This window comes from Hyperolius riggenbachi, chromosome 5 (genome assembly GCF_040937935.1).
Source record: "Hyperolius riggenbachi isolate aHypRig1 chromosome 5, aHypRig1.pri, whole genome shotgun sequence".
NCBI lineage: Eukaryota > Metazoa > Chordata > Amphibia > Anura > Hyperoliidae > Hyperolius > Hyperolius riggenbachi.
In genome coordinates this window covers 42,987,476-43,001,606 of record NC_090650.1, presented here as the reverse complement: position 1 = coordinate 43,001,606, position 14,131 = coordinate 42,987,476, and the positions used below count along the sequence as shown (strand labels likewise).

The 14,131-nt window shown below is 46.7% G+C and overlaps 1 protein-coding gene across 1 annotated transcript in view; it reads right to left on the bottom strand.

The window, feature by feature from the left end:
• Nucleotides 1–14,131, bottom strand: part of LOC137518156 (macrophage mannose receptor 1-like) — a 335,787-nt gene that overhangs the window by 126,599 nt on the left and 195,057 nt on the right. Inside the window, exons 21-22 of the mRNA XM_068235568.1 lie at nt 8,543–8,657; nt 5,825–5,985 (exon numbers count right to left, since the gene is read on the bottom strand). Of these exons, the coding sequence (XP_068091669.1) occupies nt 5,825–5,985; nt 8,543–8,657 (276 nt within the window). The remainder of the gene's footprint in view (nt 1–5,824; nt 5,986–8,542; nt 8,658–14,131) is intronic.

The following is a 14,131-nucleotide window of genomic DNA, read 5'->3' as shown; positions in this document are numbered from 1 at the left end:
TAATGTTCCCACTGATATATATGGTAAATTACATGAGGGTGCTTCGTCTCTTGTTCACTTTAACAATTTATGATAGCAACAGTGGGAAAAAATATCAAGTCAATTGATCCTAATCACATAATTAGACCTGTTACCTAAGAGTTGCAACCAGTAAGCCATAAAATGTCCCTAGCGCTGGTCACGCAGCGCTTCTTTGTATAAGGGTCGTTTAAACTTAACTACCGCTGTCCATTTAAATGGATAGAATTGGTTTTTAAGGTTATTCACATAGCTGCAGCACTAGACCCCATTGTTCCTATTGGAACTACTGTTTCCGAGTAGTACTGTACCCCCCCTCCCCCAAGCAATGCTGAACGTTGTTCTGCACAGAGGCAGAAATTAGTTTGCGTCGGCTAATTCTATTCTCAAAAACATTTTTGCATAAAGCTGGACTTCAGTGAATGTTGTTATCAATTGCTATTGGCAGTGGCGTAGCAATAGGGGTTGCAGAGGTAGCGGCCGCATCGGGGCCCTTCGGCCATAGGGCCCCGATGGGCCCTCCCTCAAGCACAGTATTAGCTCTTTATTGGCCCTGTGTAGTGTTGGGCGAACAGTGTTCGCCACTGTTCGGGTTCTGCAGAACATCACCCTGTTCGGGTGATGTTCGAGTTCGGCCGAACACCTGACGGTGCTCGGCCAAACCGTTCGGCCATATGGCCGAACTAAGAGCGCATGGCCGAACGTTCCCCGAACGTTCGGCTAGCGCTGTGATTGGCCGAACGGGTCACGTGGTTCGGACCCGAACGCGCTCTGATTGGCCGAACTGACACGTGGTTCGGGTAAATAAATACCCGAACCACGTCATATCTCCGCCATTTGTCTGTGGGTTTAGCTTTGGGTAGGCAGGCAGGGTAGTTCGCGCTCCAGCCACGCTAGCCAGGGTCCCCCCTGTCATTGTGTCACTGCTGGGAACAGTAGTACACCGCTTGCTCAGCCACACTATATAGCATTCTGTTTACTGCCACTCTGTGTACCTCGCTCAGCCACACTATATAGCATTCTGTTTACTGCCACTCTGTGTCTGCTGGGAATAGTAGTACACCGCTTGCTCAGCCACACTATATAGCATTCTGTTTACTGCCACTCTGTGTACCTCGCTCAGCCACACTATATAGCATTCTGTTTACTGCCACTCTGTGTCTGCTGGGAATAGTGGTACACCGCTCGCTCAGCCACACTATATAGCATTCTGTTCACTGTTCTGTGTCTGCTTGGAATAGTGGTACACCGCTCGCTCAGCCACACTATATAGCATTCTGTTTACTGTTCTGTGTCTGCTGGGAATAGTGGTACACCGCTCACTCAGCCACACTATATAGCATTCTGTTTACTGTTCTGTGTCTGCTGGGAATAGTGGTACACCGCTCGCTCAGCCACACTATATAGCATTCTGTTCACTGTTCTGTGTCTGCTGGGAATAGTGGTACACCGCTCGCTCAGCCACACTATATAGCATTCTGTTCACTGTTCTGTGTCTGCTGGGAATAGTGGTACACCGCTCGCTCAGCCACACTATATAGCATTCTGTTTACTGTTCTGTGTCTGCTGGGAATAGTGGTACACCGCTCGCTCAGCCACACTATATAGCATTCTGTTTACTGTTCTGTGTCTGCTGGGAACAGTAGTACACCGCTCGCTCAGCCAGAGTATATAGCATTGTGTTTACTGCCACTCTGTGTACACCGCTCAGCCAGACTATATACCATTGTTTACTGACACTCTGTGTACACCGCTCAGCCAGACTATATAGCATTGTGTTTACTGCCACTCTGTGTACACCGCTCAGCCACACTATATAGCATTGCGTACTCTGCCAGTCAGTGTGTATATTGCTGGGATCAGTAATACTCCACTCACCGTCAACCACTATATGAGCTCAACATGAGTTCCCCAGAGACCTCCGCTGTGAGCAGCACTCCCAACAACAGCAACAGCCAACGCCCCACGCAAGCTATAACATCCACCCCAGCAGCCAGTGGTCAGCAGCAGCCCTCCCCGGAGGAGAACGTTGTGTCCATCAGTCCGTCGCCAGAGCGATTAATGAGGGCTGCCATTGAGGAGATGATGGGGCCTGATGTGGAGGAGGAGGTCTGGCTCAGGCCAGCATCCCAAGTTAATGTTGAGGACGATGAGGGGTCTGTGTCTGGGGATGTTGGGGTGGCAGAGGTGGTGGGTGGGTCAGACTCAGGAGAAGAGTTGTATGATGAGGATGATGATCGGGACCATCTGTATGTGCCTCAGAGTCCGACCCCGGAAAACATGTTGTATCGTGTGTTTAGGTACTAAAATCTGCGTTCCCTCCCAGTAGTGTTGGGCGAACAGTGTTTGCCACTGTTCGGGTTCTGCAGAACATCACCCTGTTCGGGGTGACTATATAGCAGACTATATAGCATTGTGTTTAATGCCACTCTGTGTACACGGCTCAGCCACACTATATAGCATTGTGTTTACTTCCACTCTGTGTCTGCTGGGAACAGTAGTACACCGCTCACCCGCCACTGTATAGCATTGTGCTCTGTGTCACTGCTGACAATAGTGGTACACCGCTCACCCACCACTGTATAGCATTTCTGTACTGCCACTGTACTGCTGCCAGTCAGCGTGTACTTTAAGGATAAGTGAAATGAGGAAGAAATCCGGTGAAAGAGGGAGGGGCAAGGGAAGAGGTGTTTCCCCTGACGGTTCACGTACAGGCCACAGGGGAGCACCCAAGAAAACCCACTCAATACTGCCCATGTTGTCCAGGACAACAACCCTCACAGATCCAAAAGAACAGGACCAGATAATTACTTGGATGACCTCTCAAGCGTCCAGCAGTGGGTTAAGCAGCACCAGCACATCACGCACGAGGTCCGAGTCCTCAGCCAGTTAAAGTCTGGGCTTTCTTTGAAGACTGCACTGAGGATGTTACCATGGCGATTTGCAAGGTGTGCAAGACCCGCCTGAGCAGGGGGAAAAGTATTAACAACCTCTCCACCACCAGCATGAGCCGCCACATTCTATCCAAACATCCCACTCTGTGGGCAAACGCGGCAGGACAGGGTACCACCAGCAACACTGCCTCCCTTGGGTTCACCACACTCACCACCAGACCCGCCTCAGCAGCAGCAGTAGCCCAGCCATTGCGTGGTTCACAACATTCACAAACATCAGACGATGCTGACACTGTCACTTTCCGGACTAGTGCTCTTGAGGTCTCCCAGTGTTCATCAAACACAACAACCAACAGCCCTTCGGTGTGCAGCGCTACGGTTGAGTTGTCTGTCTCTGAGATGTTTGAGCACAAGAGGAAATTGCCAGCAAATGACCCCCGGGCCGTGGCAGTAACAGCCAGCCAGCATAGCCAAGCTTCTGGCCTGCGAAATGCTGCCATATCGAGTGGTGGAGACAAACAGCTTCAAGGGCATGATGTCAGTGGCCATCCCACGTTACGTGGTTCCCAGCCGCTACCACTTTGCGCGCTCTGCAGTGCCTGAGTTGCATGAGCACGTGGTCAGCTAAATAACCCGAAGCTTGAAGAATGCCGTTGCCTGCAAGGTTCACCTCACCACTGACACCTGGACGAGTGCGTTCGGCCAGGGTCGATACATCTCCCTTACCGCGCACTGGGTGAACCTTGTGGAGCCTGGCAGCGATTCCTCACCTGCTACGGCGCGGGTGTTGCCCACGCCGCAAACAGCTGGATAACAACAGCAGCACCTACCTCTCTGACTCCTTCTCCTCCAACGCATCTCAAAGCTGTACCTCATCCGGAAATGCTAACCCAGCACCAGCAGCAGTAGGATCGTGGAAGCAGTGCAGCACAGCTGTTGGCATGCGTCAGCAAGCGTTGCTGAAGCTGATCTGCCTTGGGGATAAGCAGCACACAGGGGAGGAAATTTGGAGGGGAATAAAGGAACAGACGGATTTGTGGCTGGCACCGCTGGACCTGAAACCGGGCATGAAGCTAGACACCTGGCACGAACTGGCAATGTACACAATAGAGGTGCTGGCTTGCCCGGCAGCCAGCGTTATGTCGGAACGCTGTTTCAGTGCTGCCGGAGGCATCATCACAGATCGGCGTATCCGCCTCTCCACAGAAAATGCAGACCGTCTGACTCAAATTAAAATGAATCAATCCTGGATTGGAAACGACTACGCAACACTCCTGGACCCCAACCAAGTAACATGACCGATGAACATCTGGGATGGTTTAGCGTTTCCGGTCCCTGTTTATTGAACCTCTCATCTGTATTACATTTATGACTGCATGGCGGCAAAAAGCATTGCTGCTATATCCGCACGCTTTTTGTCCTCATGCAAGGCCTGGGTTGTTGTGTCTCACAAAGCGTGGCCTTCTCCTCCTGCGCCTCCTCCTGTTCCATCACGTGTGCTGCTGCTGCTGCTGCTGCTGCTGCTGGGTTACCGTTGCCGGTCCCTGTTTATGGAACCTCTTATCTTTATTACATTTATGACTACATGGCGGTACAAAGCATGCTATCCGCACGCTTTTTGTCCTCATGCAAGGCCTGGGTTGTTGTGTCTCACAAAGCGTGGCCTTCTCCTCCTGCGCCTCCTCCTGTTCCATCACGTGTGCTGCTGCTGCTGCTGCTGCTGCTGGGTTACCGTTGCCGGTCCCTGTTTATGGAACCTCTTATCTTTATTACATTTATGACTACATGGCGGTACAAAGCATGCTATCCGCACGCTTTTTGTCCTCATGCAAGGCCTGGGTTGTTGTGTCTCACAAAGCGTGGCCTTCTCCTCCTGCGCCTCCTCCTGTTCCATCACGTGTGCTGCTGCTGCTGCTGCTGCTGCTGGGTTACCGTTGCCGGTCCCTGTTTATGGAACCTCTTATCTTTATTACATTTATGACTACATGGCGGTACAAAGCATGCTATCCGCACGCTTTTTGTCCTCATGCAAGGCCTGGGTTGTTGTGTCTCACAAAGCGTGGCCTTCTCCTCCTGCGCCTCCTCCTGTTCCATCACGTGTGCTGCTGCTGGGTTAGCGTTGCCGCGTGGTCCCTGTTTATTGAACCACTTATCTTTATTACATTTATGACTGCATGGTGGTACAAAGCATGCTATCCGCACGCTTCTTGTCCTCATGCAAGGCCTGGGTTGTTGTGTCTCAAAGCGTGGCCTTCTCCTCCTGCGCCACCCTCCTCCTGTTCCATCACGTGTGCTGCTGCTGGGTTAGCATTACCGGTCCCTTTTCCTGGAACCTCTTATATGTATTACATTTATGACTGCATGCCGACAAAAAGCATGTTACCTGTGCAAAGAAAACAGACATTTCCCGCATTTAAAAGACAGTTTTCCCTTTGAAACTTTAAAATCGATTTTCTCAAAAACTATAAGCTCTTTTTGCTAATTTTTTTTTCCTCTTGTACCCACTTCCAAGGTGCACATACCCTGTAAATTTGGGGTATGTAGCATGTAAGGAGGCTTTACAAACCACAAAAGTTCGGGTCCCCATTGACTTCCATTATGTTCGGAGTTCGGGTCGAACACCCGAACATCGCGGCCATGTTCGGCCTGTTCGGCCCGAACCCGAACATCTAGATGTTCGCCCAACACTAGGCCCCATGTAAAACTTGCACTGGGGCCCATAGCTTCTTAGCTACGCCACTGGCTATTGGGTAGCTAAATGGGTAAAAGTGGGTTTTATTGGTTGGTATTCTGTTACATAAAACACATTTTCTGCACAGTCAAGACTGACACTTTCTTTGTTGACATATGTTGAAGGCTACAAGAGATGGTTAAACAGGCATGAATTATACTTATATACCACAACAACTCACATCATAAAAGGAGAACGTGTAACGGAATGGATGACCTTTGGCCCAGCTGGTATAATACACGCCGCTCTGGTCTGTCCATAGATACTTGTGCTCTTTGTTGATGTCATTCATTCCAATCCAAACATCAAATTTGATATTTTTTGAATTGTAGGTCAGGAAAGCTGGAAGAAAAAGTAGGTAAAACTGCTAAACAAGAGAAAAATAAATACACATACAGTGAGAGCAGCTGGAGAGAATGTGAGCAATTTAGGGGGATTTACCACATGCAGCTCCACCACAAGGTTTCTGTTTCAAGTCTCTGTTCCTTTTAGCCTTGGCTACAAAAGGCACCTGGTGTAGCTGTAAAGCTAGTTCTAGTTTATAAAAAAAGGATGCTGTTATAGCCGAAATTTGTTGGGCTACAAAAGGCCACTTGATATAGCCAAGAAAAGTGGTATAGCCGAGAAAAGTGATATAGCCGAGAAAAGCGATTACTATGACCTAACTTCTCCCTACTCTCACACAGAACCCTCCCCTGGTGGGCTATGCATCATAGATCGTTACTGCTTGCTTAGTACCACAAGGGTGGGAAGTGAACTAGCCGGAGAGGGACCTAAATGGCATAGGACCCTCGCTATGTGAGTGATTCTTTACCAGTGTACATTTTATGTTTTATCCTTGAATACATTTGCCTGAACGTCATCCACTGAGAAAATCCCTCTTTTTTTATTTTCCTGGAATGCACGGAGCTGGCATACAGGCACCCACATTATAGGAGGGATCTCTGGAGGTGGATTGGAATATCTGTATGGCAACATAAGCCCTCAGACTGTGGCACTATTCTGATACTATATCTGTGGATGAAAGAGGGATCTATCCTTAACACAGCTGCAAAGGTTGTTTGCTTAAAAAGAAGGAAGAGGATATTGTGTCCTTTTGGGGCACCTCTAATCAGCTTGTTACCTCCCCTGGTGGTGCCCAACACTAAGACCCCCCCCCCCAGTGGTGCCTAACCCTAAGACACCCCTTGGTGGAGCCTAACCCTATACCTCCCCCCCCTTGATGCCTAACCCTTAGACCCCCCCTGGGGTGGTGCCTAACCTTAATCCCCCCTGGTGGTGCCTAACAATCCCCCATGGTGGTGCCCAATCTTCACTGCATTTCCATGTCAAGCATATATGTTATTTTGAACTGATATAACCAAATTAACCGTTATAACCTAATTTAGTGAAGGGAAATCTTGCGCTTCTGGGCACCGTGGATGTGCGGGCAAATGGATGAATGATGGTTTCACAAAGAGGGCAGCTCCTTCATGCCCGGCTGGGAGGCATTCTTGGATAAAAACAGAAAAAATGGAAAAGCGGAGGAGCGCTCCATAGTGTAAAACAGATTTATTTAGATTAAAATGCGCATAAAACAATTGCACTTACTAGAAAGTAGATGCATGAAAGCATATCAATTCAATACTCCGTGGCCTGCTAGTGACGCTGCCAGCACGCCCTAACCCTCAGGGTCAGCCACTTCCTGTCCCTTCCATCTGGACCACGATCTCCGCAGGCCACGGAGTACGTAGAAGGCGGCCCCCTCCCAGGGTTTCAGGAATAGGGCTTTGTCCTCAATTGATATGCTTTCATGCATCTACTTTCTAGTAAGTGCAATTGTTTTATGCGCATTTTAATCTAAATAAATCTGTTTCACACTATGGAGCGCTCCTCCGCTTTTCCATTTTTTCTGTTTATAACCTAATTTAGTCACCTGCTGATATAACCAATGTTGTAGTCGCATTTATATAATTATGCAAAAAACATTTGGCTATAAAAGGCAACTTTTTATAGCTGAAAAAACCTTGGCTATAAAAGGGCGCCCTTTTGTAGCCAAATCAAAAATCTCGGCTTTATACCGTATATATATATATATATATATATATATATATATATATATATATATATATATTATTGTTCGTGAGTGTGTTTATAGATAATAGCACTTTTCTGCTGTCCATTTTTTTTCATATGTGCCAGAAGTAAATATGATGACCTGCAGGCTTTGATGAACAAATGACAAGGCAAGTGTAAATCATTTGTTGATCTATCTTCTTCTTCTCACTTTGCAATGTTTTATTTTTTTTCTCTGCCCTACTACTATGTTTTGGTAAAGATCCTCTCTACATAAAAAAAAGAAAATGGCAAATGGCGAGTATTGGTTAGAGCTTAGTTTTGAGAAATTAGGTTTGGGTATAGGGTGGGAGAGGACAGTATAGGCAATTAAGAATAGGAGGCCGATACAGGAGTCCATCCCACAGATCAAGTATTGTTGTGGCTACAATGTGATTGTGTTATGAGTGTGAAAATCATCAAGGCCACCCTTGATAGATGGACAACCAGGCTGAGAGGGGTACCAAGGGGAGGTAAGGGGCAAGGAAAGAGATTTGAACATGGGGGGGGGCATAGTAGGGACCCCCATGTATTTGCACCTCTGTACAGCTCTAAACAAATGGTACTACACAACGTACTGTAGATGAAATAGTGCTAGCACCCACACGCCTTGTGCTGAAACCACATCTAGCCCCAGTTTCACCACAGGGTGTTGAAAAATGTTGCCAGGTCATACCCAACAGCCAATCCAGGCTAGGTTTGCCGTGTCACTCATGGTTCCAACAATCATTAGCCTGCAGAACCTTGCATAGAATGATGAAATAAAACATAGACAAGAGAGTAACAACTGACTTTAGCTTTATACCTTGTGTCAAATCATCATGTACGCTGGCAAGATTGCTTCCTTGATTCACACACGCTGCCCTCGCAGACGGCCAGTCCAACGTACTATTCTTTCCTTCTCCATAGAATCTGTAACACTTCAATAGAAATAAGCATGTCAGTTAACCTTTTGTGTGAAAATGCCAAGTTGATCTCAATATACTAGCTGTGGCGGCCCCCAGGAGTCTGCCACCACCCCACTAAATGATCTCCCTCATCTCCCACTGCAGCATTACATATGGTGTGTGTGTGTGGGGGGGGGGGGGGGGGGGGAGTCGTTAGTTAGGGGCACCTTTAATTACTATACTAAAGGGAGGGGGGGGGGTGTCAGCTAGAACCAGCCCTGAATATTGTATCATACAGTACAATCGTATTTATTATCAACGACATAAACGTTTCAGATTATGTATGTAGTGAAAACAGGATCGTATTAAATTTCTACTTTTATAATGACAGTTACATGAAACTTGCAGGAAATTTTTGTGAAACATCCCTAGAGGGTAATTTTTCTGGCTTGCACGGAAATGTCGTGGTGGTTTGGAACTGGGACAGATACGCTTCCTTCTGATTTGGATTAATTCAGTTCCAAGCTGTAGGCAATTTGCATTAAATTTGCATAACAACTGAATTTTTTGCATTTCATTGGTCATCTCTATTCCCAATCCAACTCTGGCCCATCAACCTATCCTGCTTGTGGCCTCACTATCTGCTCTATGTCCAGCCCCCTTTCATCCATAACTTTATTTATAAAGTGCACATTACACAGCGCTGTACACTATATGGGGGGGACATTAGAACTAGGGATAGTCGGAAATGCCGATTTCTGATTCTGCAGAAATTCCAATTTCCACCAATGCCAATTACAAATCCCACGGATTTCTGATTTCCAATTTCCGAGTTCGAATTTCCGGTTGCCAAGTTGAGGGGTTTTTTTTTGTCATTTTTTTTGCATTCTCTGGTTTGCCAAATACTTCTGAGTTCTGTGATTGGGCTAAAATTACAGATTGCAGTATTGCGGTATTTCCACAGAAATCTGATTTCCGAGTTTAGTTTTCGGATCGGAAATTCAGATTTCCGATCGGAAATTCTGAAATTTCAATTCCGCAAAATCCAAATGAGCATCCCTAATTACAACATTAAACAACGTTACACAGAGAAGTTACAGCCGTACACAACACATTTTAACAAACAATGGTGTGCAGATTACAATGTAGGGATAAATATTGCAGGCAAGTCACTGAGTCAATATGGTGGTGAAGAAGAGCAAACAGGGAGGAGGGCACTGCCAAATACACTCACAATCTAAGGGGACTAGCCTATTACAATCCCGTACATTTGTTTCCTTACTGACACTCATTGATAACCCTAAACTTAAAGGGAATCTGAAGCAAAAATAAACTTAGGAGATAATCAATTGTATGTGTAGTACTGCTAAGAAATAGAAAATTAAAAGCAAAGAAACAAGTCATATACAGTATTGTTTCCAGTACAGGAACTTCAGTTGTTATCTGTGCAAAAGAGCTTCTCTGAGCTCTCCGACCCAGCTTGTGTCGGCTACAATGCTGTTTTCTGGAACACTTCAAAGGAACAATGACAGACAATTTCAGATATGGTTTTTACTGCAGAAAAGTTCAAAGGGTCATTAGCTCTGCAAACCACACTCTGTATTTTAAGCTATAAAAAAGAGCAAACTGCAAATATGACAATATGATGCAATGCTTTAAAAAAAAAAAAGCTATACAGCTGAAAATCAAAATATGAGACTCTTTTCTTTGCTACTAATGTTCTATTCCTTAACCGTACTACACATACAATTCAATTTCATTATATCAAAAGTTGTAGGGTTTTTTTTTTGCTTCAGTGTCACTATAAAACAAATTTAAACTGAATGTTCCTCCCCTCCACTATGGTCTACATATCTAAAAAAATAAATAAATTGTATTAAATGGAGTTCCAGGTGAGCCACGAATAGGTATGTTTGGAAATTTCCTTGTGATGGAAAAAAATCAAACTAGACTAAGCACAGAAATGCAAGGCCCTAGCAATCAGCGAACTGACAGCTATAATGGACAGCGAGTAACTGAATGCCCAGGGCTTATATTCAAGGAATAGATCACAGACCAAACCCCCAGGAAAATCAGACCAATCAGCAACATCCCTGCAGCAAGCGTCAGCTGACCACAGGAACTAGCTGACACAGTTTAGACACGCCTCCTTAACCTATAAAGGCAGCTCTGAGCTGCGTGCGTCCTCCTAGGGAGACTGCCAGAAACAACACGCCGACTCACATCTACAGGGGAGCCAGGGATCCGTCTGAACAAAGAGGAAGAAGAAGCTTCCTGCAGCTGCTCAACATTGTCAGAGCAGCCTCCGGAGACAACACCATAAAAGTTTGATACATTTACAACCCCCCGAGGGGATGGACTCCGGACCGGACACTCCCTACCTGTCTTATCAGGATGTTGACAATGAAATTCCCAAACTAAATCTTCGGCATGAACCTGACGTGCTGGAACCCAACTCCTCTCTTTAGGTCCATAACCTTTCCAGTCCACCAAGTACTGCAGAGAGTTGCGAAATTTCCCGAGAGTCGAGAATCCTTTCCACCTCATACTCAGGTTCACCATCCACCTCAATCGGAGGTGGAGGGGCAGATGACAGTGAAACATTGGCCGCCGGCTTCAATAAAGAGACATGAAAATAACTTACTCCCCTCATAGATTGGGGCAAGGTTACTCGATAAACGACTTCATTCATTTTTTCTGAAACAGGATAAGGGCCAATGTACCTGGGCCCCAGCTTGGCAGAAGGCTGGCGCAGAGGAATGTTACGAGTCGAAACCCAAACAAGATCCCCAGGTGTAAATTCCCACTCAGGGGTTTGATGATGATCAGCATGATGCTTTTGTTGAGAAACCGCATTTTGCAAATTCTGCCTGACCTGAGACCAGACTGACTGCATATGAGAAATCCAATCTTCCAAAGCTGGATAAATGGAATGTGGACTGGAAAATGAGGAGAACTTAGGACTCCGGCCATTAACCACCTGAAAGGGTGACAACTTGGTAAAAGAACTTGGAAGGTTGTTGAATGCAAATTCAGCAAAAGGTAGAAATTGCAGCCAGGTTTCCTGACAGTCAGACACGAAACACTGGAGATATTGCTCCAAGGATTGGTTGATTCTTTTGGTCTGACCGTTGGTCTCAGGGTGGAAACCTGATGAAACGGCAATGAGAACCCAACCGGCAACAGAATGCCCTCTAAAATTGAGAGACAAACTGGACCCCTCTATTGGAAACAATGTTCTCTGGGATATCATACCATGTAAATGAAACACATGTTCCACGATCAAGTCTGACAACTCCTTGGCTGAGGGTAATTTACACAAAGGGACAAAGTGTGCCATTTTGTTGAATCTGTCCACAATTACCAAGATTATGCTCTTGCTGCCAGAGGAGGGTAAATCGACAATGAAGTCCATAGAGAGATGGGTCCATGGGTTCTGTGGAATGGGTAAATCCATGAGGTTTACCCTAGGAGCCTTCCTGGAAACCTTACTCCAAGCACAGACACCACACGCACCGGCAAAGGCTTTACAGTCATTCCTAATAGTTCGCCACCATACATGGCGTGCCAACAGTTTCCAGGTCTTGGTCTCACCAGGGTGTCCTGCCAGCTTAGTGTCATGAAACTGTTGGAGGAAGTGTAGTCGAAGATGAATAGGCACAAACAGTACGCCCGAAGGTTTCTCTTCTGGTGGACTGTCTTTTTGGAACGAACACAAAGACTCAGACAGAGCAGGAAGTTCCTGAGTTTCAGTGGCAGCAACCACACAGTGACCAGGCAATATGGAGATAGGAGGCACAGACTGCGAGATCTAAGGATCAAAGTGTCAGGTATAGCAGTATTACCTCACCAGCAGAGAGTGCTGCGGCCACCGCTTCCACGTCTGACATCACCCCGGCGGCGGCCGCTTCCTCTCAGACATCTTGCATAGCCCCTGGCAGAACAGGTCTCTCCTCTGCACATCAGGTTAGGTCAGCACGCTCGCGGGCGGGGCGGCAGGACCTTTATAATCTGAGGAGACGGGTCAGCTGATCTTGCGGTCAGCTGACACCAACCTGCCAATCACACACTGCTGGTTGGTCCAGCCCTCTGGGCGGGCGGTTTGGATTGCTTTCTGTATTTAAGCTGGGAGATGTCATTTGCTCATTGTCTGCTGTTGCGAATACTTCGTGTTAGCGCTCAGACCTTAGATAGTTCCGGTGTGCTTTGATCCGGGAGGAAACCTGGGATTTCACACAAGATAGGAATTGTTTGATAGCTATAATTATAACTCGTTACTATTGTTGATTTATGGTGTATGACCCTCTGCTCGAATTTCTGACTGATTTCTGCCTCCTGATTCTGTACTTAGCTATCTGATCTGTTGCCGATTTTCTGCATGTCCTTTTGACTCTGATTTGTGCCTCCTGACTCTGTACCCTATCTGCCTGACCCATTGCCGACCTCAGCTTACCTTTGACTACGATTAGCCTGATGATTCTGTACTGCTGCCGACCAATCCGTTACCGATTTTGCCTGTACGACCACTCTGTTAGTGATAGTCCCTACAGCCAGGGGGCTATCACATAGGAGTACTCCTGTATACTGTGCACTAAACACCTGTGATCACATTTCTTATTAAAGTACTGATTTTGTGCTAGTGAGCCTTCCGCTGATCTACTATCAGTAAGATACTGATTACTTTGGTTCAGGGACATATCTGTATTAGGTGGTGATACTGCAGATCACCACATAATCAGATACTTGTGCTCTCGCTGACACATTGGGCTTGATTTACTAAGAGGTGCTAACCTACTTAGCACGTCTAAAGTCTTAAGGCGCGCTAACCAGGGTGCTAAGTAGGTTAGCACCAGTTTTCTCAATCAGATCGTGCGCTAAGTACCGCGCGCAAAGTTTTGCACGCGCAAAGTCCTATGCGCTCGCTAAGTCCCATAGGCTTTAGTGGGCACTTCGCGCGGAGCGCCCTGCGCTCTGTGCAGTGTGCGCGCAAAACTTTGCGAGCGGTACTTTGCGCACGATCACTACTTCTCACATTTCAACTGAGTTTAGACGTGCTAAGGGCCAGTGCTAAAGTTAGCACCGTTTTGTAAATCAAGCCCATTGTTACATAACAGCAGACCAGAATGTCTATGGAGGCTCTGTGTACTCACGTCGAGGCAGTAAACGTCCTGACTACCACGGTCAATACGCAACAGACGCAAATCAATCAGTTGTCTGAGGCGGTACGTTTGCTACAGGCCCCAAAATTACAAGGACAGTCCCCTCCTGTCGTTGAACCTAGAATGCCTCTCCCAGAGAGGTTCTCAGGTCATAAGTCAGATTTCAGCAACTTTAGGAACCACTGTTTATCGTACTTTGAACTGCGGCCCATATCGTCAGGTTCAGAGAGTCAGAGGGTAACTTTCATCAAAACATTACTGTCTGGGGATTCACAAACTTGGGCCTACAGTTTACCTGAGGGTCATGAGGCACTGTCCTCGGTGCAGGAGTTTTTTAAATCCATGGCG